The sequence below is a fragment of the Muntiacus reevesi genome, chromosome 9 (assembly GCF_963930625.1).
Source record: "Muntiacus reevesi chromosome 9, mMunRee1.1, whole genome shotgun sequence".
Taxonomy (NCBI): domain Eukaryota; kingdom Metazoa; phylum Chordata; class Mammalia; order Artiodactyla; family Cervidae; genus Muntiacus; species Muntiacus reevesi.
Window position 1 is genome coordinate 18090646 of NC_089257.1, and position 25614 is coordinate 18116259.

At 47.4% G+C, this 25614-nt stretch overlaps 1 protein-coding gene across 1 annotated transcript in view; it reads right to left on the reverse strand.

The window, feature by feature from the left end:
• The window catches only part of EXT2 (exostosin glycosyltransferase 2), a 136904-nt gene extending 112984 nt beyond the window's left edge, over positions 1-23920 (reverse strand). The window contains exons 1-5 of the mRNA XM_065944452.1: positions 23739-23920; positions 12398-12963; positions 11107-11196; positions 5223-5339; positions 88-283 (exon numbers count right to left, since the gene is read on the reverse strand). Of these exons, the coding sequence (XP_065800524.1) occupies positions 88-283; positions 5223-5339; positions 11107-11196; positions 12398-12933 (939 nt within the window). The 5' untranslated portion in view covers positions 12934-12963; positions 23739-23920. The remainder of the gene's footprint in view (positions 1-87; positions 284-5222; positions 5340-11106; positions 11197-12397; positions 12964-23738) is intronic.
• Between the last annotated feature and the right edge of the window lie 1694 nt (positions 23921-25614).

Genomic DNA, 25614 nt, shown 5'->3' on the forward strand with positions numbered 1-25614 from the left:
GCGAGCGCGGCTCGGAGCGGGAACGCCCGCTGGCTGGGGCCAGTCCCGGCCCAGCCCGGCCCCGAGAGAGGCGGGCGGAGCACTCACCTGCAGCACCTGCGGGTAGTCGAAGGCCTGCTGCTGGTGGCAGCGCTTCCGGGCGGCGGGGACGCCCTCGGAGAGGTTGCTGCACTTGTCCAGCACCAGCACCGCCTCGCCGTGTCTGGCCTGCAGGGCGGCCAGGTCCTCCCTGGACTCGGGGTGCAGGGCCACCTGGGACGACAGGAGGAAGTACCGCCGCGGCCTGTGAAGCAGAAAATGGGGCCCTGGGACCTCGGCATACACGAGTCATGGCGAGGCCACCTTCGGGTCCAGGGCTTAGGGCGACGAGTGCTTTCTCACCCATCTTCGCTCACGTCCGTGACTTCTGGGGAAACTACACTCGGTAGCACTGCTGAATATTTAAACTATTATACAAGCTAAGAAGGCAAGCGATGCCTCATTCGCATGCTGAAGCATCACGCCACTGTTAAGAGTTCATTTAGGAAAAGTTCTTAATGTTTTGAGGAAATGCTTATAATAGGCTGAGTTTAGGGAGCTTTAAGAGTGTGTGTGTGTGTGTGTTTGTGTAAAGAGAGAAACTGACTGACTGGTTGATTATCTGGAAGAACATCCAATGTTAGCATTAGTTCGATCTGAGTTCTCTGCTCTGAAAAGCAACTGAGAGCAGGCTGCATCCTTCAAAGAGGAAAACAAGGGGTCTTAACAGACAGCACTGACCGTGAAAGCAGACTACTTCCGGCTTCTGAGTGGCACCCTATGCTATGGGGGAGCTCCAGGGAAAGACAGCCCCCATCCTCAAGGCCATATGGATTCAGGAAAACCAAACTTGGTCATGGAGAACAAGTGGAGAAAACTAGCTTTGTCAATGGATGCAACCAGTCTTAACATCAGATAGCAAGGATGCATAAGAGAAAATGGACTGAAGAAAGGATTTCCAAGGGTCTAGCGCCATTCAGAGCTTCACGAGAAACAAAATATGAATGCGTTGGGGAGACCAGAAGGTAAGTAATTCTCTCCGAGAAGGCAAGATTCCCACAAGACAGAGAGATTACAGAGGCAATAAACATGACGTAGGCAAAGGAACCAGCAGGGATCATTGAAGAAGAAAGGAATAATATAAAGCAGGTTCCAAAAGAAATGAAACCCCCATCAAACCTAGAAGCATGACTCAAATCTTCCTCAAACTGTACAGACCAGGGAAAACACCCAAGACAGCCATCTCTAGGAAATGCCACCAGGGAAGCTAATAGGAAGCGGTGCATGAGAAAGGACTCAAACCCTCTAGTCTGAACCCAACCTGCTAACCCCGCTTCTTCTTGCCTTAGAGAGAAAAAAAGGGAAATTGCTTTATTTTCCTTTCGTTTCTCAGTCTTAGTTGGAGGGTCCAGCTGGAGAACACCTTACACATCTACCTGTGGCCAAAACATAAACACTCTCTGAGAAGGTGTCATCTTTCCCAAGTTTTAAGCTTCACGCCAAAAACACACAAAGCAGTGAGTGAGGAAATGAATGCTCTCCCGGCCAGCAGATCAGCTCAACTCCAGCAAACGGAGCAGCATACACCATAGCTAATGGCCCTCAAGTCGCCGGATCCATTTCTTCTGGTCATTTCTCTCTAAAGCCGAACTGAAAGCAAAGGCAGGCAGGAAAGACAGGGACAAGCAGATTCCCTTAGAACTTCACTGTCCGAAAGCAATTAGCCACGTGAGACCACTTAAATCTATTAAAATTTTAAAATCCAGTTCCTTGGTCACCTTAGCCCCATTTCAAGGGCTCAATAGCTATATGTGGAAGTGGGCACCTGACTAAATACAGATTGTCTCCTTGCTGAAAGTCCTACTTGAGAGAGCTGCCCTGGATGGCAGTGCAGACCCGGAGCCCAGGGCAGAGGCGAGCAGACGTTAAGAAAGACCAAACAGCAGCTGGTCGGGGAGACAGTTTGGATCAGCCATCTCTCATCCTGGACAATTTCTCCTTCAATTGCATTTCGCTGAACAATACGTGGGCTATTTACAGCCAAAAGGATTTCTTCTAGCCACTGAAACAGACTCTCGAATTCTATCCCCAGCCCTGAGCCTCAGTCATCTTTCTTTTGTAAAATGATCGGTTTGCAGAGGGGAGAGGTCGGACGGGAAGATCACTTATAGGGAGTACCCTTCAGTCATCTCAAAGTGAGGATTTCTGTGATACAAGCTCGACTGCTTGAAACAGGAGGAAGGCGGACAGTCAAACTCTCAACACAAGCACGGAAGCCGCCTCGACAATTAACGTCATTCGAAAACGAACTGTCTTGTGAGGTGGTGAGTTGTTTTTATTACAAATCAGAAAACTTTTCGGGAAGAAATTACAGTAACAAGGTATATGTTACGTTAGGGCTAGTGTTAGTCGCTCAGTCGTGTCAGACTCTTTGCAAACCCCATGGACGGTAGCCCTCCAGGCTTCTCCATCCGTGGGATTTTGCAGGCAAGAATGCTGGAGTGGGTTGCCATTTCCTTCTGCAAAGTTAGAGCTAAATGGCCTCTAAAGGTCTTTCCAATCCCCCAGACGCTGGCTCTACGGCGGTTGCCACAGAGCGCTGGGACTTGCTGGGTGTCTCTGGAGACGTCCTATTTAAGCAGAGCTGCTAACACAGAACTGGTGCTCCAGGCTGCTCCAAGAGAAGCAGCCATGCTGGTGTCCGAGCGGGCGTCCCTGCAGGCGGGTGTGGAGTGCTGGCGTCCCGGAGGGGACAGGCCGTTTCCGTGCGGTGGGGGTGGCCCACTGGGAGAGCTCTAGTCCTAGTCAGGGGTGGCGGGGGAGAGCCTGGGGGAAGAGCGGGGAGGTGGCCTGGCCCAGACTATGAGATCCCTGAAAGAGGGACCGGGGAAGGGGCAGAGGGAGTCATGGCCTCCCCGCCCGGGATGCGGAGACCAAGTGAAGGCAGGAGGGCAGCCCAGGCTGACAGGATACGGGGAGGGTGATGGCGAGAGCAGCGCCCCTCCAGTGTGGGGGGTCAGAACCCAGGAAGGGTGAGGAGGGCGTCTATTCCGGGGTGATGACGGGGAGCAGGAGCACGACGTAGGGGGTCAGAGCCCGAGTTGGGGTGCAGAGGTCACCTGTGCGGTGAGGGGCAGAGGCAACTTCAGAGCTCCGGTCACATACGACAGGGCTGATCAAGTAAGATACAGGGGATAATGGGAGCCAGAGCTCTCACTGTCTGAGAAGGAAATTCTAACAATGGAAAGAGAGAGAACCAGAATTCCCAGCAGCCCCGGATGGAACAGGAGAGAGCGATCGGAAGGCATGGTTTTCAATACACGTAGACGTAGACAGAGAGAGAGCCATCTACATAGACAGAGAAAGAAGTACAGATGCTAACATGTGGAGCTCAAAGAAACTCCGGAGTAAAGAAAGACTCTGGGCTGATTTTGTTGTTAAGAAACAGTTCTATTTTAGACACTCAGTCACCACGCTCAGTGGGTCCCCACCCAACACTACCATTTTCTACATAACTGTGCAGATGTGAACAAGAGTCTAAAAATGTTTCCCCTGCCTGCATGCTGGCTCACCCTGACCTGGCAGATGGTGGGTTGGTGGAGTCGGCCCATTTTAGTTTTAAGCAAACAAAATCTTAAGGTGGATTTGTTTTTCTTTTGAGGACTAAAATGACCAGCTATGACTTTCATGTTTCCTCCCAGCAGGGCTGATATCGAAGCTTCAGCAAAATCATGCTGAGAACTCCAAATTTCCCTCCATAGTAACCATTGTAAACTCCCAATTTAGTTCCTTTTAGAGAGAGAAATGACGAGAATTCCAGCTGAGGCCAACACAGCTGTGAGAAGAAGCTATCAATAGCAACGATCCTCAGCTTCCCATTGGACAATATTGAGAGAGATTTAAAATAAAAATAAAAACAAAGCTCTTGCTACTCTACGCAGCCCTCAAGAGATGTGGGAATTCCCTTAAAAAGCAACTCTCACAAAGAGCAACAGATTCCAAGTGCTGCTGTGAGGTCACCCAGAATGCCTCCTCCCAGATCCCTGGAAAGTGCGATGGGTCTAGAGCCTGTCTTTGCTTTGCTTTTTCTTTTTTCTCTCCTGAGGCAGAAGAGTGTTGTCTGTAAAAGAAACAGCACAACTCCAGGGCCCAACTGCAAACCCTGGAGGGGAAATGGAGGGGGTGGGTCCCGTCGGGCCACAGAAATCCACCGCCTGTCCACCAGGGGGAGGACCACCCCCCTGCAGTCCTGAGCATCCTTCTGCTCTTGAAGACAGACTGCTTACGACTCTAGTTTCTAGAGTCTCAGTACTCTAGAAATCAACAGCAACCTTAATCCATCTAAGGATCATCATTTCAGTCTAGTTACACATAAAAATTAGAAATCAAAAAAAAAAATTTAGAGATCAAGTTACCAGGAAATTACCAACAGAGCAGACTTGTAATTCTTGGAAACTATCATCTGAAGGTACTGTTCATTGTGGTTTGCTCTCCTTCATTTCAATCTCTCTCAATCTTTTCCTTTCAGCATGTTTTCTTCCCTGGATTAAATCTGAAGGGACGTGCCAGTCCTAAACCAACATTAGAGACCTAGATTACACTCAGGAGAGTAGATGACAGAGAGTTTAGTCTAAGCCATCTTAAGACTGCTCACCCTGTCTCCCCCAGGCGTTCTCCGGCCACAACACTGCTGACTTTTGGACCCAAGGGTGCTTTGTGGTGAGGGGCCGCTCTGGGCATGACAGAGGTTTAGGGGCATCACCAACCTCCGCCTGTCAGCTGCCCACAGTGCCTGGTGCAGAATGGACTTAACACAGTGGGCCTGGCAGCTCTCTTCTTTGAAAGGCTGGCCCTTGGCTGGGGTGTGGGAACTTCAATTTTAGCGGAAAACTGTCTGAACGACAGGATTTATGCTGAACGCCTGCTTTCCTTCTGGAAGCCTGGAATTCCACACAGGAAGTAAGGTAGAGGAAAGACTTGTGGACGGCAACTAGATTTCTGATTTGGGGAGCTTGGTAGACAGCGCTGAAAACTGACTGAGAGAGAGAGAGAGAGAGAGAACTGAAGGATAAATAAGGTTGGGGTGGGACAGGAAAAATGGACCCTCGAGGGCCCCGGCCTGTAACTGATGGTTACTGAGGACCCGCCCTGCCGGCCCTCACCGGCATCTCTCAGCACAGCTGGCTGTGCCCAAGGCGCCTTACCCGGGCCCTTTCTCCGGAAGGTCCACCTCAGCTGACAGCGGACTATAGACAGGAATGCTGACGTCGTAGCCTTGCCGGTAAGTCCACGTAGAAAAGCCACCACCAGCCAACAGAGCCCTGAAAAGCAAAGGGTTTTGTCAAACGATGAGAAAGAGATGGTCTTCATTCTGATAAGCTCTGTGGAGACGGGTAGCTGGATATTCATAACAGTATCAACCACAGCTGATGTTTACCAAGTCACTTTTCTACAAAGACAGTGTGCTAAAGGTTGTACAATAGCGTCTCCTGGACACTAGCTCAGAGAAGGCAATGGCACCCCACTCCAGTACTCTTGCCTGGAAAATCCCATGGACGGAGGAGCCTGGTGGGCTGCAGTCCATCAGGTTGCTAAGAGTCAGACACGACTGAGCGACTTCACTTTCACTTTTCACTTTCATGCATTGGAGAAGGAAATGGCAACCCACTCCAGTGTTCTTGCCGGGAGAATCCCAAGGACAGGGGAGCCTGGTGGGCTGCCGTCTATGGGGTCGCACAGAGTCGGACACAACTGAAGCGACTTAGCAGCAGCAGCAGCAGAACACTAGCTGCATCCTATTCCTGAGTCACCTGCCTTCCTCTGGGGTCCTAAGCAGTCTGTCCTTACTTTCCTTATTTTAAAATACAGCACAGCCAGGAGGACAGCCTACAATTGGCCCCTCTGCTACCTTACTTGGATCCCATTCACCTCTCCCGAAAGTCACAGATGGTGAAAGTGATAGTGTCAGTCGCTCCATCATGTCCAACTCTTTGCAACCTCATGAACTGTAGCTCTCAAGGCTCCTCTGTCCATGGAGTTGTCCAGGCAAGAATGCTGGAGTGGGTTGCCATTCCCTTCTCCAGGGGATCTTCCTGACCCAGTGATCAAACCAGGGCCTCCCACATTGCAGGTAGAATCTTTACCATCTGAGCCACCAAGGAGGCCCTGACTCTTAAACACATTTACAGTGATAGGAATAGCAACAAGACTGCACAGGATGACTGGCTGGGGCAGCCACTTGCTGTCCCGCTGACCGGAAGCTCAGGGGACAATGGGCAAAAAAAAAGCCACGGTGATGGCAAAGTACCCCATCTCACCTGCCTACGCCCCAGCCCGCTCCAGTTCCCACCAGAGCAGTTCTTTCCACTGCCATCCCAAAGCTTCGTGTGCACTGTGAAGCCTCTACCAGCTCTCACCACCTGTCCCAGATACTCAGTCTTATCAACCCCACTCCTTCCATGGGAAGCAGAATCCAGAACTTGACCTCGAATACTTCTCCTGCAAGTCCTCCCACACGAGCTTTTATTCCCCTTAATTAGAAAACCATGAACACGCTGCTTTAACTGGATGCAGCAAGTAGTACAGTGACACTTCATTAGAAAGGAAGCAGGTGTACATCACACCAACGTTTACGGTTATTCTGTCCCGGGGGGCCCCCGAGCCCATCAAATCACTTACTGGGGCAGAGTGCTGCCAGGTCCATGCACGGCGCAGTCTGAGCCAAAATGTATGAACTGCAAAGCCACATGTTTTGCAATCTTGATTGCTACCAATCCCCTCCCTGCCCTGATGACAGCCTACATTCCCTTCTTACATGACCAGTTTAAGTTCAAAGATTTCCAAACCACCCCTGGAAATCCCAATCTGTTTGTTTAAGCTTTATGAAACCAAGAACTGGTTAGGGAGGTAATGTGCAGGCTGGAACACCTCTCCAGCTGCCAGTCCGCTCTGTAAAACTTAATGACTAGCCGTAGTACCAACATACGGTCTCATTTTTCCTGATTAGCATTCGGCAGTGACTCCGTCCAACATGAATTTGGGTGGGTTCCATGACCATGATAGCAAGCAGACTGCAGGGGCCCCCGAGATCGACGTGCAGGGAAGTAAACATGGATCCAATATACCGGCACCAGGCGGCCCAGGTAAGCGGGCTGGTGGGTGATGTAATCACACCCACGCCCCAGAGGAAGGAGCGAGCGTATGTGCTAAGAAAGGAAGCAGGTGTACACGACACCAGCCTGCACTGTTGCTCTCCCGGGGGCCCCGGGCCTACAGGAGGGGCTTAGCACTGGCAGGAGGAAAGCAGGCGGCCGGAAGCGTGTCTCATGTCACAGATCACGCAGGTGCAATCTCACTGGAGACCTCAGAGGAGCCACCGCTGCAATTAGTCAAACAAGCCTCACACCCACCCTGCTGCTGACAAGACCTCCACCCACATCACCGTATCTTCTTCTGCCAAGCGTTCCTGGAACATTACCCATGGAGAAAATATTGTAAGCCTCCCTTGTTCTATAGCACATGTGTTTCACATTGACTGAAAAGTGAATTGCTGAGAAGCGTGTTCTGTTTCCCCATTATGTACCCCCAAATCGGAGATCCGTTCCGAAGCTGAGAGAGACTGAATGGGAACCATGCACCTAAGAAAGCATGACCTTAGGACCACGACTCACGCCAGGCCAGGTGTTCTATCGCTGGGAGTGTCCACCGGCACCTTCCGCACTTCCTGGGACTTGCAGACTCAGGGACCTCACTGAGCCCTCTTCCTCACCGTCTTGTAGACCCTCGTCCCTACACTGGGTCTGCCCCAGATGCTCTCACAGCTCGCCTCCTCCCATCTGAGTAGCCACAGAGCCTAAACACAGTTTGTCTGCAAGTGTATCTTTTGCTTCCTTTTAATCAAGCCTGCTGCTGCTGCTGCTGCTGCTAAGTCGCCTCAGTCATTTCCGACTCTGTGTGACCCCATAGACGGCAGCCCACCAGGCTCTCCCATCCCTGGGATTCTCCTGGCAAGAACACTGGAGTGGGTTGCCATCTCCTTCTCCAATGCAGGAAAGTGAAAAGTGAAAGTGAAGTCGCTCAGCTGTGTCCTACTCTTAGCGAACCCATGGACTGCAGCCCACCAGGCCCCTCCGTCCATGGGATTTTCCAGGCAAGAGTACGGGAGTGGGGTGCCATTGCCTTCTCCAAATTAGGCCTGAGAATCCCTCAAATATAAAGATTCAAGTGTTAGGTTTTGAAAAAAAAAAGAAAAAACTGACCAATTTTACTGGCTATCCTCATTTGTTTACAGATTCATACTGCAAAAAGAGAAAATGAGCTGTATCTATCTGAGCAATGGCTAGATATTTGGTGAATATCTAGTGATGTTAAAGAACTAAGTGTTAATGTTGTAGGTGTGATATGATGCTGTAGTTATACTTTTTAAAAAGCCCTTGAAAAAATCTGAAAGTGTCAGTCACTCAGTCGTGTCCAAATCCTTGTGACCCCATGGACTACAGCCCGCCAAGCTCCTCTGTCCATGGGATTTCCCAGGCAAGAATACTGGAGTGGGTTGCCGTTCCCTTCTCCAGGGGATCTTCCTGACCCAGGGATCGAACCAGGGGTCTCCTTCACTGCAGGTGGATTCTTTACTGACTTAGTCACTGAGTTATACACAAAACCCTCTTCTGCAGTCTCAAATGGAAACATTTATGGGCATAATGATACAACATCTGAGATTTGCTTCTAGATAATCAGGTGGGGAGAGAGTAGGAGTATAGATGAATCAAGCTGTCAACAAACAAAGCTGGACAGTGGTTACATGGGGCTCACTGTACTTCTCTTATACGGGTTTAAATGTTTCTGTAAGAAGTTTAAATAAATATACACCTATATAAAAGTAGAAATTTGAGAGAGATACTTGCAAAGAAAGGCCAACAAAAATCTAAAGTAGTAATAAAATTATAGAATGTATCTGAGAAAACAAAGATCAGTAAAGTTAGGCATTGAAGATGTATAATTTGCTGTCATTTGACTTAAAATGGGTAGGTGAACCTATGTGTGTGTGTGGACTAGAAATCCATCAAAGACTCAAAAAATACACAGTATTTTAGAACAGTGATTACCTCTCAGTAAAAGAGTAAAACCAGAGGAAAATTTGAAAACATATTTTTTACACTTTACTCTTTGTTTCACATTGCTTCAATCTTGTACCCAGGAGGTATATGTGTACCCTACATAGGATTTTCAAATGTTGAAAGAGAAAGACAGATTCACACAGCATAAAAGATGTATCTGCTGAGCCAACATTTGCTTTAGCCCTGGTCCTTGCGTTTTCCTGAGTCAGATAATTCTTAAAAAAAAATCACACTTCTGACTTTAGATTTCAGGGGAATTTTAGAAACAGTCTAAATCTAGCCTGTTTTCTAATTTCTGAATAACCAGGTATGCAGCTTCTGCTAAAACCATCCTACACGCATGGTTCTTGCCTCCTCTGAATCCAGGAGCAAGGACAAAGGATCAGAAAAATTAACAAACAAATCTACTGTTCCTTACTCCAACCAGTCAAAGACCACCTCGGCTTCAAAATGAAATTTCTCACCTGGAAAGATAAAGGAGGAGTATACGATGATTCATTATTTGCTACAGGACTGCCTATAATCACTTCCAAAAATACATGCACAGGGAAAACGATTTAACCTTCCTGATCCTTAGCACCTAAGCACCAGCAAGGACTTCAACTCTCTTCTGATTACTTGACACTTTCCTGCAGAGAAATGAAACTCCTTTTAACATGTGCACTCGATAAAAGTGAAATCTTTCTCCCAAACAGATACATATACCAAAGTGTCAGCAAAAACCGAAATGTCCCAAACAGAAATAAACCTCCTCAAACTAAACCCAGAACAGCAGGTGAAGACATTGCATTCCCAACACCTCTTTGCCGTCCCTTTTCTGTCCTCTAACACATTTCACTTTCCCAGAACAAGCAAATGCATAAGACAGTAACGCACTCAGGAACGCTGGGGCTAAGAGCCAAATCAGAAATCGCCTCGTGTTCAGCGCGTTTCTACAGAACTTGTGGGGCCTGACTGCCCTCTATCGTCCGAAATGGTTTCTACACCAAAGCTGAGGGATGGCGCTGGGGAGTGGTTGATAATCGTCTTTCCAGATAGAAACTCAATACTGACTCTAGATAAGCATATAAAAGCAAAGAGGGCTTAGATTTAATCTTCTGGGGAAAAGCGGTACTAAGTGTAGATTTTCATAAATGAAGATGCTGACCTCAAATAAGTGGAGACCGCAGCGGGCCTGAGGCTGTTCTCACCTCTTTCAGTAACAATGATTTCAAGAATTAAACATCAACTGCAACAAAGCTAGTTATAAATGAGTTCATAACTGAACTTACAGTAATCCCCTCCCGTGGGTGCTGCCGTGGCCCCTCATGTCGGGCCCACACTTCCTGCTCTCTGCGGAGCCTGGGACCCAGTACTAGGGGAGGAACCTTCAAGGGGCGCCCCCTTCTGAGGTTTCCAGGAAGCGACGCCGTCGGTGTAGGAAAGGGCCAGATACACAGTACCTGGACTTGCATCGCCATCGTGGCCACCCCATGCCACTTCTGCCTGTTTGGAAGTTTCATTAGAAAGGAAGGAAAGCAGCGAGTAAGCGGTACTTAGCGTGCCTCACTTCCCGGACGTTACAGGCTCCAATGACACGTCCACGCCCGCTCCCCTCAGGAGATGCGACTCTACTTAATGCTCCCATATGTGCAGAGAGCTGACACAAGCCACTGGTATGAACCAGGCCTTTTAGGGGGATGGAGGTGTGCTCAGGAGCACACGACCCAGACTAAGAAGACAAGACAGACTTCTAAGATGCTCCACTGGAACCTAACCTTCCACTAGTTTCCCGTGACAGATTCCGGCAGGTCTCGGTGCTTCCAGGTCTCGGGGAGGAAAAGACTGAGGAAAATTTTCCACTTGAACAAACAATTTTGATTACAAAGTTACATCCTAGTGGGCTTAGAAATATGATTTCACGTGAATAAAAGGGTCCTATGTTGACCAATCCTCAGAAACCCATCAGGCAGACAACCCCAAATACACCTACCTGTCTCTGGGGACATCCAGGGCCGTGTTATAATCTGGGGGGCCTCCAGGCAACATGTTGAACAGGAGGTGATTGGTACCTCTATCCCACCTATTAAGAGAGTAAACATGTAGAATTCACACATCAACTATGAAGAAGACAAGTCAGTCAGTTTCTGGATGACAAGTGAAAGTGTTAGTCATTCAGTTGTGTCCGACTCTGTACGACCCTACGGACTGCAGCTCACCAGGCTCCTCTGTCCATGGGGATTCTCCAGGCAAGAATACTGGAGTGGGTTGCTATTCTCTTCTCCAGGGAATCTTTCAGACCCGGAGATCAAACCCGGGCCTCCTGCATTAGGCAGCTTCTTCACCATCTGAGCCAGAAAGGAAGCCAGATGACAAGTGGCAAGCATCCCTGACCCAAAACGGGGCCACTTCTCAGGAAGGCAAACTGCATGCCTGGAGATTGCAACCCGGAGAGTGCTCGGGGTACTGGCTTGGCTCCTCCAAAGGAAAGCTGGGGGATGTGTCCTCCGAGCTGGTCCACTGCAGAACTGCTTACGCTGATGGAAATCTGAACGCAACCCCAATGTTCACCATTTGGTTACAGGAACACAAAGAAATACAGAAGGCTAATTAAGTACATTAAGGAATGTGTGCAAAATCGAATCCCATACAGAACTGTATATACGAATACATACATGTTCTGCGTATATGTCATACAGCACTGACATACGAAGATTAAATTATTTGGAAACATGTTCATGGTAAATGAAGGGGGAGAGGCAGCAGAAGAATACGCTTTGCTGTGTGAGCCCACTCTTGCCCAAAATGTTATACAGACACATATGTATACATGTGCATAAATACGCTAAAATGCATACATGTGTGCCCCTGTATATGTTCTACAAAGAAACGACTGAGAAGCAACATCTAAATACTAATGATTATCGCAAAAGCAGGCTTCAGGGATGACTCTGACTTTCCTCTTTTGGCCTAACTGTATTTTCAAGCTTCTTATAGTGACTGTGTATATGTGAGTGATAAAGAGGGGAGGTGGGGAAAGGCATTTACATTTAAAAGGAAAGGCATGGGAAGATGAGCCCTTCTTAGCTTGTAAATGTTAAGAGGCTGGGAACCCACAGCAGTGGCCCGAGACGGTGGTGCAGAGAACGGGTGCCCGCAGCGCGGGTCCTCCTACAAGTCTGCGGCTCATCCGCGTGCCCACCTGGGAGACAGGAGATGAGCCGCCGGCTGGAAACCGGCTCTGCCCCTCGCCTGCCCCCGGTCTCTGGGAGACCAGCGGATACCTGGAGAGCTGGGCCAGCGCCTGCGCCGTCTCCTTCACGCGGAGCGCGTTCTGGTTGAGCAGGTCGAGGGACGGGACGAAGAGGCAGGCGCGGGTGATGTCGTCGGTGTAGTAGTCGCTGTCCGAGATGGCCGTGAGCAGCTCGTTGTACTCCCGGGAGATGGTGGGGCTCGCCGGGACACCCGCCTCGCCCACGTACTTCTTCAGCGGGTAGATGTACACCCTGATCTTGTTCTTGGGGTTGAAGCCGCAGCGGTAGACGTCGAAGCACGTGTGCATTCTGCAGCTGAGGTCGCCGCGCTCCGGCAGCGGGCTGTCGGCCGGCAGCCTGACCACCGGCACGTCCCGGACGCTGCGCTTCTCCACGCCCCAGTCGCCCGAGGACTCGATGGAGTGCGGCCAGAACTGAAACATGCCCGTGGCGATGAGACCCAGCAGGACGATGGAGAAGAGGGTGACGTAGTAGATGCGGTGCTTGGTCTTCATTCTCGGGATGAGGGCGGGACCCCGGATGTTGTACTTGACCGACGCACACATAATGACCCCGGCAGCCTCCTCCTCGCACTCCTGGTTACCGGGGGAGAAGAGAGAAAAATGAAGCCTTCAGGGTGGCAGACGGCCCTTGAGAGGACCAGGACATTTTCAATCGGCCTATTTCTTTCCCTTAAGCAATTTGATGAAACAATGAAGAGGGATTTCTGACCCTGCGAAGAACTGATCATTTGAAAAGACCCTGATGCTGGAAAAGGTTGAAGGCGGGAGGAGAAGGGGATGACAGAGGATGAGATGGTTGGATGGCATCACTGATTCGATGGACATGAGTTTGAGTAGGCTCCGGGAGTTGGTGATGGACAGGGAGGCCGGACATGCTGCAGTCCATGGGGTCACAAAGAGTTGGACACAACTGAGTGACTGAACTGAATTGATAAATAAAGTAAATAAATAACAAAATGCACAACGTAAAAACACCACTAGGAGAATATCAAGAAAGGGGGAAGGGGTGTTAGTGAAAAAAAGGCTAATCTTTAAATAAATATATATTGATGTTTTATAAAAAGGGGATAGTTGGCACATTTCAATGGAAGGAAGAAATGAAGAAAGAAAAAGGAAAGGAGGAAAGGAGAGGTAGAGGAAAAGAAGTGAGGTAGACCGGTTTCTAAAGACAGATGCCAACAATTCTTCCCACTGATTAATGTGCATGCCACTTCTCCATTCACAACGTGGAATCTCTTTCCCTTCCACCTGAATCCGGGATAGACTTGGGACTTCATTTGGCCAAGAGAAAGTGGCAGAAGGGAGATTCTGGGGTTTCTGAGGCCAGGCTTTAAAAGACCCTATAGCTGTTGGAAGCTAGCTGTAAGGAAGCTCAGGAAGACCCCAGAAACTATGTGGAGCCAACATGAACCATCCCCAACGAGTTCTGCATAGACAGCAGAATCCTGAGCAAGTACATGACTGCTATTGCTTTTGCTGTTTGTAAGACTGTGGTGGTGTGTTATGTAGCAATAGAAAAATGAAACAGCCAATAAGCATCATGGACTGAGATGTAAAAAAAATCTTCAGTCCTCAGCTGAAAATGCAAAGTACCCCATAGACCACAAATTAAGATCCTTTGCCAAACAAGCCCCCCAACACCTGATGCCTACCCACTGTGTCAATACCTTGAGCATGATTCCTTTATCTGTCACAGACACGTCACTGCAACAAGTGACTTCAGCATTCCATGTGTCAAGAATCCAGTCTTCAAAATGGTCTCATTCTACTCTCTGATCTTTCAGAAAAGTTATTACAACCCCAGGTGGCGCTAGTGGTCAAGAATCCACCTGCCGATGCAGGAGGCGCAAGAGACCCAAGTTTGATCCCTGGGTTGGGAAGATCCTCTGGAGTAGGAAATGGCAAGCCACTCCAGTATTCTTGCCTGGGAAATTCCATGGGGAGAGGGGCCTGGTGGGCTACAGTCCATGGGGTCGCAGAGTCAGTCACAACTGAGCGACTGAGCACACATTAATATAAAGGAAAATAATTGAAAAGCTCATAGACCATCTTAGGGTTTATGAACCATTTTCACTTTGGCTAAACGGAGTTCTCTCCAATCATGCCTACACGGTAAGACTGCTTCCTGCCTAGCTAAGTAGGGTCCTGTCAAGCTGAATGTTGCGATCATTACCAGCTTTGGGGGTAAAATGTGCTGAATGATCATTAATGATTTCAACTCGTATCTGCTGTATCTGAGACCACGGTCTGGAACATACCAAAAAAACATGACTGTCATGGACTAATGTATGAAAGGTTATACATTTTACACTTAAAGATAATCATCTTTGGGGTATATACATTAGTCATCCAATACACACTAATCGATTCCATGACAGAAATGCAGGCACGAGAGCTATTTCATGTTTTCTGTGATCCTAACAATGAACAAGATGTTCCCAGTGAGTCCCCGACCCCTACTACCACCAGGCCCACCCTATCGCTTTCTTTCTTTCCCCATGTCCCCCCTGGAGCTAGAAAAGAGGCGGCCTTGGGACAGATGCATGCAAGGAGCTGTACTCTCCACAAGCCCCGTGTCAGAACTGCCCAACAGGCTCTCAGAGTCTGTCTATATCCTGAATCAGTGGTTCTCAAACACCTGAACTGTAAGAACTACACAGGCAGTTTGCTAAAACAGATTCCTTGGCTCCAGCACTGGAGGGCTGTATCAGTAGACCTAAAATAAGGTCACAGACTGTGTCAAACTAGCAAGCCCCTCATGTTTATTTTGTGCAGCCACGTTTGAAATCTTTCCTAAATGTTAGACAAACTGCCTTTTAATACAGTGGTTTAAACTTCTTTTTTTACTAAAACCTATAATAAAACAACATTTCATATTGTAATCTAACACAGACACAGATGTATTTGAAATAAGTTTCACAAAACAATGCTTATTTAACCTTAGTACACAGCATTAGCCACAGAATATGTGATGAACACTGTATTCTTTTATTATTCTATAGCTTTAAAAAAAAATACTGGCCATAACCTACTATAACAATTATACCACCCAATTATCAATTACCCACAGTGTAAAAACATACTGTTTTCACATATAACAAAACTGGGGCTAAGGGAACAAAAGCAGTATCCAAATATGAGCTTTACAAATTTTAATGAGTAACAGATCATAAAAAAGATATTATCACAACAAAAAATCCAAAGATAATAGAAGTAATTAAAAAAAACACAAATTGAAAACCAAACAGGATCTATAAAGCTGAATTTTTTAAAAAGAAAAAGACTAAAGAAATTGATATTTGACATAACTCAGGTAAGATTATTCAAGATAAAGAGAAAATAAAGCACAATACCTAGACTGAAAAGGGGACCATAACTAAATACTGCATGTATTTAAAAGATGAAATGATACCAATGAACTTATGCCAATACAATTAAAAACTTGAATGAAATGGGGAAATTCTTTTAACCTATACCTTATCAAAACAGTCTCAAGCAGAAATAGCCATCCTTGACAGCTCTATAACACTAAAGAAAGTGAATCGGAAGTTAAAACAATCTTTTCCGATAAAGAAAATTCCAGGCCCAAAAGATTTTCCAAGTTCTACCAAACATTCGAGAAACAATAATTCCAATTTTACACAAATTACTCCAAAGTTCAGAAAAAAGAACTATTCCCCAGCCTATTTTAAGAGTCTAGTATAATATTAATACCAAAAATCTTAGACCAGAGGTTCTCAAAATATGGTCTGGGGACTCCAGAGGGTCCCCAAGATTCTTTCAAATGATCTAAGCTATTTCTTAAAACAATACTGACATTATTTTTTCACCTTCATTTGCCAGAGATGACATGATGTGTGATAAAGCAAAGACTGAAGGTGGAAGTAGATATGAGAATCCACCTGTCTTCTGTTAAGTTTTTCCAAGCATAATGAAAGATATCAACTCATAGATTCACGATACTCAACTCCAAGTACAATATGTACCAAACAAACAAAATGCACACACACACAAAAACAAACACCCCAGCCAGATATGTCAAAATAAAACCACTGAAAAGAAAGCCAAACAAAAATATTAAAAGCAGCCAGGGGGAAGGGAATCTACTCAAGGCAGAGTAAAAAGCCACATGTGACAGGCTAAAGATATTTAGACCACTAAAGAGAATATCTATGACTTCCAGGCAGAGAATGATTTCCAAAATGAAACGCAGAAAGTGCAGATCATAAGATTAAATTCAGCATTTCAATTAAAAAATTTTGCTCATCAAAAGACATCATAAGGAAGTAAAAAGACAAGTGCAAACTAGAAGATATTTGTGATACATGTAACCAATAAGGACTATTAACAGCAGCCAGAATAAAGAACTACAGAGTAATAAGAAACAAACAAAAAATCCAAAACAAACAACAGAAAACTTGGACAAAAGATTTAAACAGGAATGTCACAAGAGAGGCAACAAAATGGCACAGAAACATCTGAAAAGATCTTTAGTCTAATTAATGGGCAGGGAAAGCAAAACTACAATAAGACATCTACACGTGAGCATGGGAAAAAGTCAGTGTCAAAGTCAGCAAGTGCTGGCAGGGACCTGGAGCCACAGGACTCCCAGAGGACGACTGTGACCTCCACCGTCCCACGGGGGCAGCAGGAGAGCTGGGGAGAAGAAAGCCTGACACCTACCATGTTAGGCCCCACATCCTGCTTCCTACCTGTCACAGTTCGGGTCTCACCATAATCCCCCCAAAAAAAGAACCCAAGACAGGATGCGGGTGCGGGTAGTTTTACCCAGGAGCTAGAGTACAGAGCAAAGAGAGAGAGGGAACCAGGGAAGGCCAGTAGGAGTGTGTCATTAAGTCGGTAACAGGGGGCTCTTTAGGAACCCTCTGCAGACCTCACCACGTCCCTCAGAAGGAGGAGAGGCCAAGGCATTTATCTAACAACTCCTATCCACTACTGCTTACCAGTTGTCCGGTATTATCATCAGGTCATACCCTGGACTTAACAGCCCTCTAAAGGTCTGGATGTTATTATCTTCTCCTTGATGTACCACAAGTCTGATAAGAACCTGCAGTTCCCTTGAGGAAGAACTGGGGGAGTATCTGTCTATATTTTCTGGGATGTTGCAAAGTTTTTCTTCCAAGAGATCCAGTCTCCCCCTCAATCCATGGGATACAGGTCTGAGTGCAGGCTCACATCTGAAAACTAGGTGATCATGACTCTTCCACTGCAGCCCCTGACATCAGCCTTCCACCTGCCAGCTCTTGACTTTTTTTTTTTCAGGTTATACAGTGAAGCAGTACCTTAGCTGGCTGCCCGTCTATACTGTCTCTAGGAATGCCAGGCTCTATTAGCATCACAGCGGGTCCAGAAACACTGGCTATGAGTTGGACCTCATTGCTTATTATGGTTATCGTGTCGACCTTGCCTCTGATGGTTAGTGCCACCACCCAGCCTCTCCCATTTCAGAATCCTATCATCCTCACTGATACTCGGGAACCCAGTTCCATGGTCAAATCTCATAAAGTCAACCCTGGTCTACAGAGGAGAACCAACATTGAGCCTCTCAAACACGCTGGTCCCCTCATCGGAGTTCCATATCACCAGAGGGAAAGGAGAATGCTCTCCTGGGAACACGGGCAGGAGCTGAGTCTCTGGTCTCAGGTAATAAATCTATTTCAAATCTCCACTTCTCTGAACCTTTTAAGCCCTTTCTCAATATTCTGCCAACACAGCTCCGGCACCTTTACCTCATTTACTCCAGACTAGAGTTTCTCAACCTCAGTATTACTGACATTTTGGGCCAGATGGTTCATTTCTGTGGGGAGGTGTTCTGTAGAAGGTTTAGTTTAGCATCCCTGGTCTCTATTCAAGAGAAGCAACCATCAGTTATGACAACTAAAAATATGCCCAGATATAGACAAATATCCCCTGCGGAGGCAAAATCACCCCCAGTTGAGAACCAACAGTATCACTGTCAGGTCCAAGCTTCCAAGAGCCCGCCCAGCGGGACATCAGGACCAGCTGGTCATTATCAAACCACTGAATTCTGAATCCAGGGAGTACGCTGGATTCAGCTTCACAGTCCCCGCTACCCCACTCTTGGCCTGACACTGTCAAGATTCACGCCCACGTGTTCCTCCGGTTCCCGCTGGTCCACAGGAACCAGGTCCCACAGCTCTTCAATGCAACAGCTACCACCCCAGCAGCAGGGGATGTACTCCCCCACTTGGCTGGTGCTGAGATCTGAGGGAGGGGTGGGCAACATCAAGGAGGGAGAAGCACCACCTTGCGAGGTATCCTCCTCCGGAGAGGGCTCTGCAGGGCGTCAGGCAGGAAGGGCTCCTTCTCAATGAGAAATACTTCGGCTGGTTCAGGGGATCTAGGAAATCTGAGAGTTCTTCAGTGCATCCACCCAGAATCTCCATCCTAAGACCCTGGGTCCAAATTCTTCCCTATCATGGCCCTGACATTAGCAGAGGCGGTACATCAAGGCCGTGCACTCAGCTTCCTCTGCAGCTCTGCCACAACTGTGATTAAACTCTGGGCCTGGTTTTCAACACAGAATGTCCGCTCCCCCCAACCCCCCAGCTTCAGGAAACGCCGCCACAGAACCACGTCTTTCACAGTGCCTCCCGAGTTGATACCTGGCTAATCTGAGCCAGATCAAACCTCAAGGCCTCCAAGGGAGCTAACAAGGGCCAACCAACTCCACCAGCCTTATCCTGACCCTGGTCCACACACTGCTCGAGCACTTAAGAGCTCCTGCCCTAGCCAATGCCTTCCTTTCGACCTGAACCTCACCCCAACCCACTGGTCAGTCTGACTGCTCGGCGATGCTGGAGGGCTCCGGGGGTCCTCAACATCTCACTCACCCCCACCAAAGGGGGTCCTCACTCACCCCCACCTTAGGGTGAGTGGCTCCAGTCTCACAACACTATTCTCAGGACCGGCTTTCTACAGCCGCTTCCAGTAGCAGCCTCCTTAGTTTATGTTCCGCCAAACTAAGGGTGCAGATAGCTTGCAGAAGAGGAACCCAGAAAGCCAGAGACAGGGAGTAAGGAGCGGAGTCAGGAAGAATGGGGCCAGGAGAGCGCTCCTGAGCTGGCTGCCGCACTGAGCCGGGCGGATGGGGCTCCCCGACTAGTGTCCCTCTGAAAACGCACCTGAGAGCTGTTCCATGAAGGACGTCATCCACCAAAGTCCATCCAACCCCAGTCTCCAACCCCCTCTCTCCACCTCCACTGAGAGCTGTTCCCGGGGATACAGACTCATGTTTCTGAGGTTTACCTGCACGGGTTAAGCAGCTGAGAGAGCTGACAAGCCCTGAAGGTGGAATAAAAACTCTTAATGGAAGACATGAGGGGAAGAGCCTTGAACAAAAAAACAGCCCCTTACCAAGTGGAGCTTTAGAGACAGACAGCTCTCAGTGAGCATCCTCATAGCTTTTACAGGCTTCATCACAGCACTCACCAGGTTGTATTAATTGGTTATATAACTGTAAGTCTCCCTTCTACTGGTCATCATTTTCTTGGAGTCAGAGTTTTCATCTCTGCTAAATATTCCCAGTATCTACTGCTGCTGCTGCTAAGTCGCGTCAGTTGTGTCCGACTCTGTGCGACCCCATGGACTGCAGCCCACCAGGCTCCTCCGTCCATGGTTTTCCAGGCAAGAGTACTGGAGTGGGGTGCCATTGCCTTCTCCGAAGTATCTACTAGGTTGGTGCAAAAGTAATTACGGTTTTGGATCCTGAACTTTATTTTTTTTATTTTTTTAATTTATTTTTTTCCATTTATTTTTATTAGTTGGAGGCTAATTACTTTACAATATTGTAGTGGTTTTTTGTCATACATTGAGATGAATCAGCCATGGATCCCGAACTTTAAATCATTATAACTAGGCTCAAACACATCTATATTAATCAAAACAGGAACCATTACAATCAACATATTTTTGCCAATGAGAAATAAGTTTTTTTATTCTTATGGCATAATGATCTGTGCTTTGGGATTCAGAGAACTCTTGGAAAGCATTTTCTGTGTCCTGCTGGTTGTAGAAGCATTTTCCCTGCAAAAAGTTGTCGAGATGCTTGAAGAAGTGGTAATCAGTTGGCGAGAGGTCAGGTGAATATGGCAAATGAGGCAAAACTTGGCAGCCCAATTCATTCAACTTTTGAAGTACTGGTTGTGCAACGTGCAGTCAGGCATTGTTAGAAGAAGAACTGGGCCCTTTCTGTTGACCAATGCTGGCTGCAGGCATTGCAGCTTTGGGGGCATCTCATCAATTGCCAGTGCATGCTTCTGAGATGTAATGATTTCGCCAGGATTCAGGAAGCTGTAGTGGATCAAACAGGCAGCAGACCACCAAATGGTGACCATGATGCTTTTTTTGGTGCAAGTTTGGCTTTGGGAAGTGCTCTGGGGCCTCTTCTCAGTACAACCCCTGAGCTAAACATCGCTAGTTGTTGTATAAAATCCACTTTTTATTGCACTTCACAATCCAATAGAGAAATAGCTTGTTGTTGTTGCATAGAATAAAAGATGACATCTCAAAATGAGGCTTTTTAAATTTTTGGTCAACTCAAGAGGCACCCACTTAACAAGCTTTTCCACCTTTCCGATTTGCTTCAAATGCTGAACGACCGTAGAATGGTCAATGTTGAGTTCTTGGGCAACTTCTCGTGTAGTTTAAGAGGATCAGTCTCAATGATCCTCTCAGTTGGTCACCATCAACTTCCAATGGCCAGCCACTACCCTCCTCATCTTCAAGGCTCTTGTCTCCTTTGCAAAACTTCTTGAACCACCACTCCACTGTACGTTCAGTAGCAGTTCCTGGGCCAAATACACTGTTGATGTTACAAGTTACCTCCGCTTCTTTATGACCCATTTTGAACTCAAATAAGAAAATCACTCGAATTTGCTTTTTGTCTAACAACCTTTCCATAGTCTAAAATACATATAAAATAAACAGCAAGTAATAATTCATTAGCCAAAAAAAGCAAGAAATGAGCATTAAAATGATGTATAGCATAAACACATTTATTTAAGAATGCATTCCAATACCAAATGGCAAAGCTCAATGATCCAAAACGGCAATTACTTTTGCACCAACCTAATAATACCAAGTCTAGAACACACTTCACGTAAACAGAAATGTTTGCTGAATGAAGGGAGTATCTCTATCCCTCTGGGCTCCATCAATGCACACACTGTTCAAGGTCCAAGTTTTGAGTAATTACATGGTGATGAACTTCGATTATTTTCTTTCTTGAATTAGAGGTTCAAGGTAATTGTGGCCAGGTAATTCCACAGACAGAATTTTCCATACTTACCCCTCACTGCCCTCTTCTCCCCTAACACTGAGTTTCCCCAAGAAGGACAAACCAAGAGGAATCTTCTACTGATGAATGTTTGTTCCATATAATACCACAACCTGGGTCAAAGTAAGAATTTCAGAGCAAAGTCCTACAAACAATAGCCTTCTCGAAGCACACCAAACTTGTCCCTGCTAAACACTGGAATCATCTGGCTGGAGGTCAGGCACTGAATCACTGGAAAAATCTTCCGACTCGACTGTCAAGATGAGATGCATTTTCTGTTCCTGGAATTATTTATTCCTAAACACTGCCTGAATAACCTTTCCTCAGTGATTAGTCCAAAGTTTTCAGCCACAAACTCTCATCTTAAACTTTCTAGAAACTGAGCTCTTGGAGCCCCTGCTACGGTGGAACTCAACTTACCTGTTCCTGAAAACAAAGGAACTAAATATTGGCCCAAGCAGGAAAATCTGCAATTCACTGCCTTACCTGATAGGGTCCTTTATAATTAAAGTTCTGTTAAAGCTAACCACCCCTAAGAGTGATTTCAAATTAAAAAAAAATAAAAACCCTGTGTCCCTTGGTGAACATTATACTATAATTAATACAAAGCATATAATTAAGGAACTAATAACTAAACTTTACTGCGGACCTACTACATGCCAGGATCTGTTTTAAGTACTTTGTTAACTTGGTGTTAACTTAGTCTTCCTAACGGGCTTTCCTGGTAGTTCAGCTGGTATAGAATCCACCTGCAATTTGGGAGACCTGGGTTCAGTCCCTGGGTCGGGAAGATCCCCTGGAGGAGGGCATGGCAACCCACTCCAGTATTCCTGCCTGGAGAATCCCCATGGACAGAGGAGCCTGGCAGGCTACAGTCCATTGGGTCGCAAAGAGTCGGACACAACTGAGCGACTGAGCATAGCACAGACTCTCTAACAGTCTCAAGTGAGGAGCTATGATTATCCTCATTTTACAAACAGGGAAAGTGCAACAAGGATGGCTACATTTTCACACAACTAGAAAATGCTAGGATTTGGAGGCTGGCAGTCTGGCTCTGGAGCCTGAGCTTTTAACCCGCAGGTCAAGCTGCTTCCCCAATTACCCTTAAAAGCCTGAATTAGATACACCTTTTTCATTTCTCAATTAACCAGCATAACTAGACAGATGCAAATCTATCCATTTTATACCAGCATTTGCAACCAGATGGCTTAAAGTCATTGCAAGTGAGGAGTGATGGAAAGTGAGTCATATATTTATTACAGTAAGTAGCCTTTGAGCTCTGAAATTGACAGACTAAGTCCAGTTTAAGTTCTCAGGGCATGCAAGTGACAGAGAAAAGGGACTTAAATGGACATATGTCTGTTTCAAGACATCTTCAGACAAATATATCAAGGACCCGGCTAAATGAGCGCTTCCCAGTAAGTTACACCCAGCAACTTTAACCTCAAAACTGTATACATATTATCTAGTTCCCACCGCCGGTATGTAAAACGCCAAATAACCTCTGAGCTTCAAGTAGCTGCCCAGAGCCCCAAACACCGCTGGCCGTGGCTCACCTGAGCATCCAGTCCTGCCCGAGGCATTGGGTACCGCACGGAACGCCACTGCCCACGGCAGGGCCCAGAACTCAAACACCCCCGCGGGAGGAAGCAGAACCCTGGAGCTCGCGGGGAGGAGCTGGCAGCGGGCAAAGGTCACGGCAGAGGGTGGGCCCTTCGGGGAAGGAAGCCACAGGATCCGGGGAGAAGGGAAAGGTGCAGGAAGCGAGCGAGGCAGGCAGGTGGGCAACCAGAGTGCGCGCAGGGGCCGGGGGACGAAGGAGAGGGCGGGGCGGGAGTCAGCGCGCCCCCCACGCGGGAGAGCGCCAGGAGCGGCCCCGGCAGGGAGCGGGTGGAGGTCGTCTCCCGCAGCCCTCGGACCTCCGCGCGGCCCGCGCTTCCCCGGAGATCCCGGGGCCCGACTCCCCCGCGGCCCGGGGAGGCCCGAGTCCGCATCGGGGGCCCGCCCGGCCCTTCTGCGCCGCGCTTACCTCGGCCACGGCTGCCTCCGGCTGGCCCCGCGCTTGGTCACCGGCTCATGCCGCGGGGCGCGGGCCACAGCCGCCCGGGTGGGATGGCGCGGGGCTCCCGGCCGCCACCGCCGGGCCGGGAGTGCTGGAGCAGGCGGGGGGAGCCCCGGGCAGGCCACTGGCTCGGCGGTCTGACACCCAGCGCACCGCGCATGCGGGAGCGGCCGGGCCGCGCCTCCTGCTGGACGGGAGGAGTCAGGGCCCCGCTCCGGGCTTCTCCCCGGCAGGCGGGGGAGGCTCAGGCTCCCAGGGAAATTCAGGGGACCCGCAGCCTCCTTCAGAGCGAAACTGCAAACTGAACAACGGTTCACTCGTAACAATGTAGCCCTGACAGAAATGTAACAGTCTGAATATAATCAGTATTGATGAAGGTGCAACATTCCTGAAGGGCAATTTGCTAGTATCCATCAAACGCGAAATATTAAAAGGTGCTTGCTCCTTCAAGGAAAAGCTATGACTAAACAGCTTATTAAAAAGCAAAGACATCACTTTGCCAACAAAGGTCCGCCTAGTCAAAGCTGTGATTTTTCCAGTAGTCATGTATGGGTGTGAGAGTTGGACCACAGAGAAAGCTGAGCACCGAAGGATTGATGCTTTCAAATTGTGTTGGAGAAGACTCTTGAGAGCCCCTTGGACTGCGAGGACATCCAACCAGTTAATCCTAAAGGAAATTCTGAATATTCATTGGAAGGACTGATGCTGAAGCTGAAGCTCCAATACTGTGGCCACCTGATTCACAGAGCCGACTCATTAGAAAAGACCCTGATGCTGGGAAAGATTGAAGGCAGGAGGAGAAGGGGACTACAGAGGACAAGATGGTTGGATGGCATTACCGACTCAGTGGGCATGGGTTTTAGCAAGTTCCAGGAGATAGTGAAGGACAGGGAAGCCTGGCATGCTGCAGTCCATAGGGTCGCACGCAAAGAGTTGGACACGACTGAGCAACTGAACTGAACTGAACTGATCAAACATAAAATGCCAGTAACTTTCCCCAACAATCCCTCTGTATGGAGTTTACCCTATGGATACTCTCAACGGACATTTTCTCAAAAATATTCATTACAGTACTGTGTCTAATAATATAAAAAACCCAAACACAACCAAAATAAACTATGGAAAACTTGGTATTAATCAAAATAAATTATGAGAATGTAATAATGAGAGAATGCATATGTATGTTGGTATAGAAAAATCTCAAAAATGTTAATATGAAAACATGGTTTAAAACAGTACACAAGGGACTTCCTTGGCAGTCCAGTGGTTAAGACTCCCCACTTCCACTTTAGGGGTCATGGTTGGATCCCCGATTGGGGAATTAAGATCCCATATGCCACCCGATGTGGCCAAAACAAAATAAAATAAAATTTAAAAATAAAACAGTAGACCAGTATGACTCTCTTTATGTAATAAAATGCAGAAACAGAAGACAAAATATATAGATATGTAGATGCTTAGATTCAGGCATATATATACGTTTTATATATATAAAGGATATATATACATAAACACACACACATATATATATCTTTTTTTCTGTAAAGAAGCCAAGAAGCAATAAACAGTTTTAGAGGGATTAATTGTGGAGATGGAAATGGGAGGAGGAAAAACTTTCATTTTCATTTTGTTTCTTTCTGTATTATTTACATGATCTAGCCTTCTTCATGCACAGCAAAGCCCCTATGTAAGACAGTACCGGAGTCTTAAAAATTCAATCAAAATGCAGAGTGACGTTACTGAGAAGTTAATGAAATGACCCCACTGAGCCCATGCAGTTTACAGACTCTGGCTGCAGAATCCATATCCATCTGGTCCCAGCTGTACCTCAGCACCATCTGGT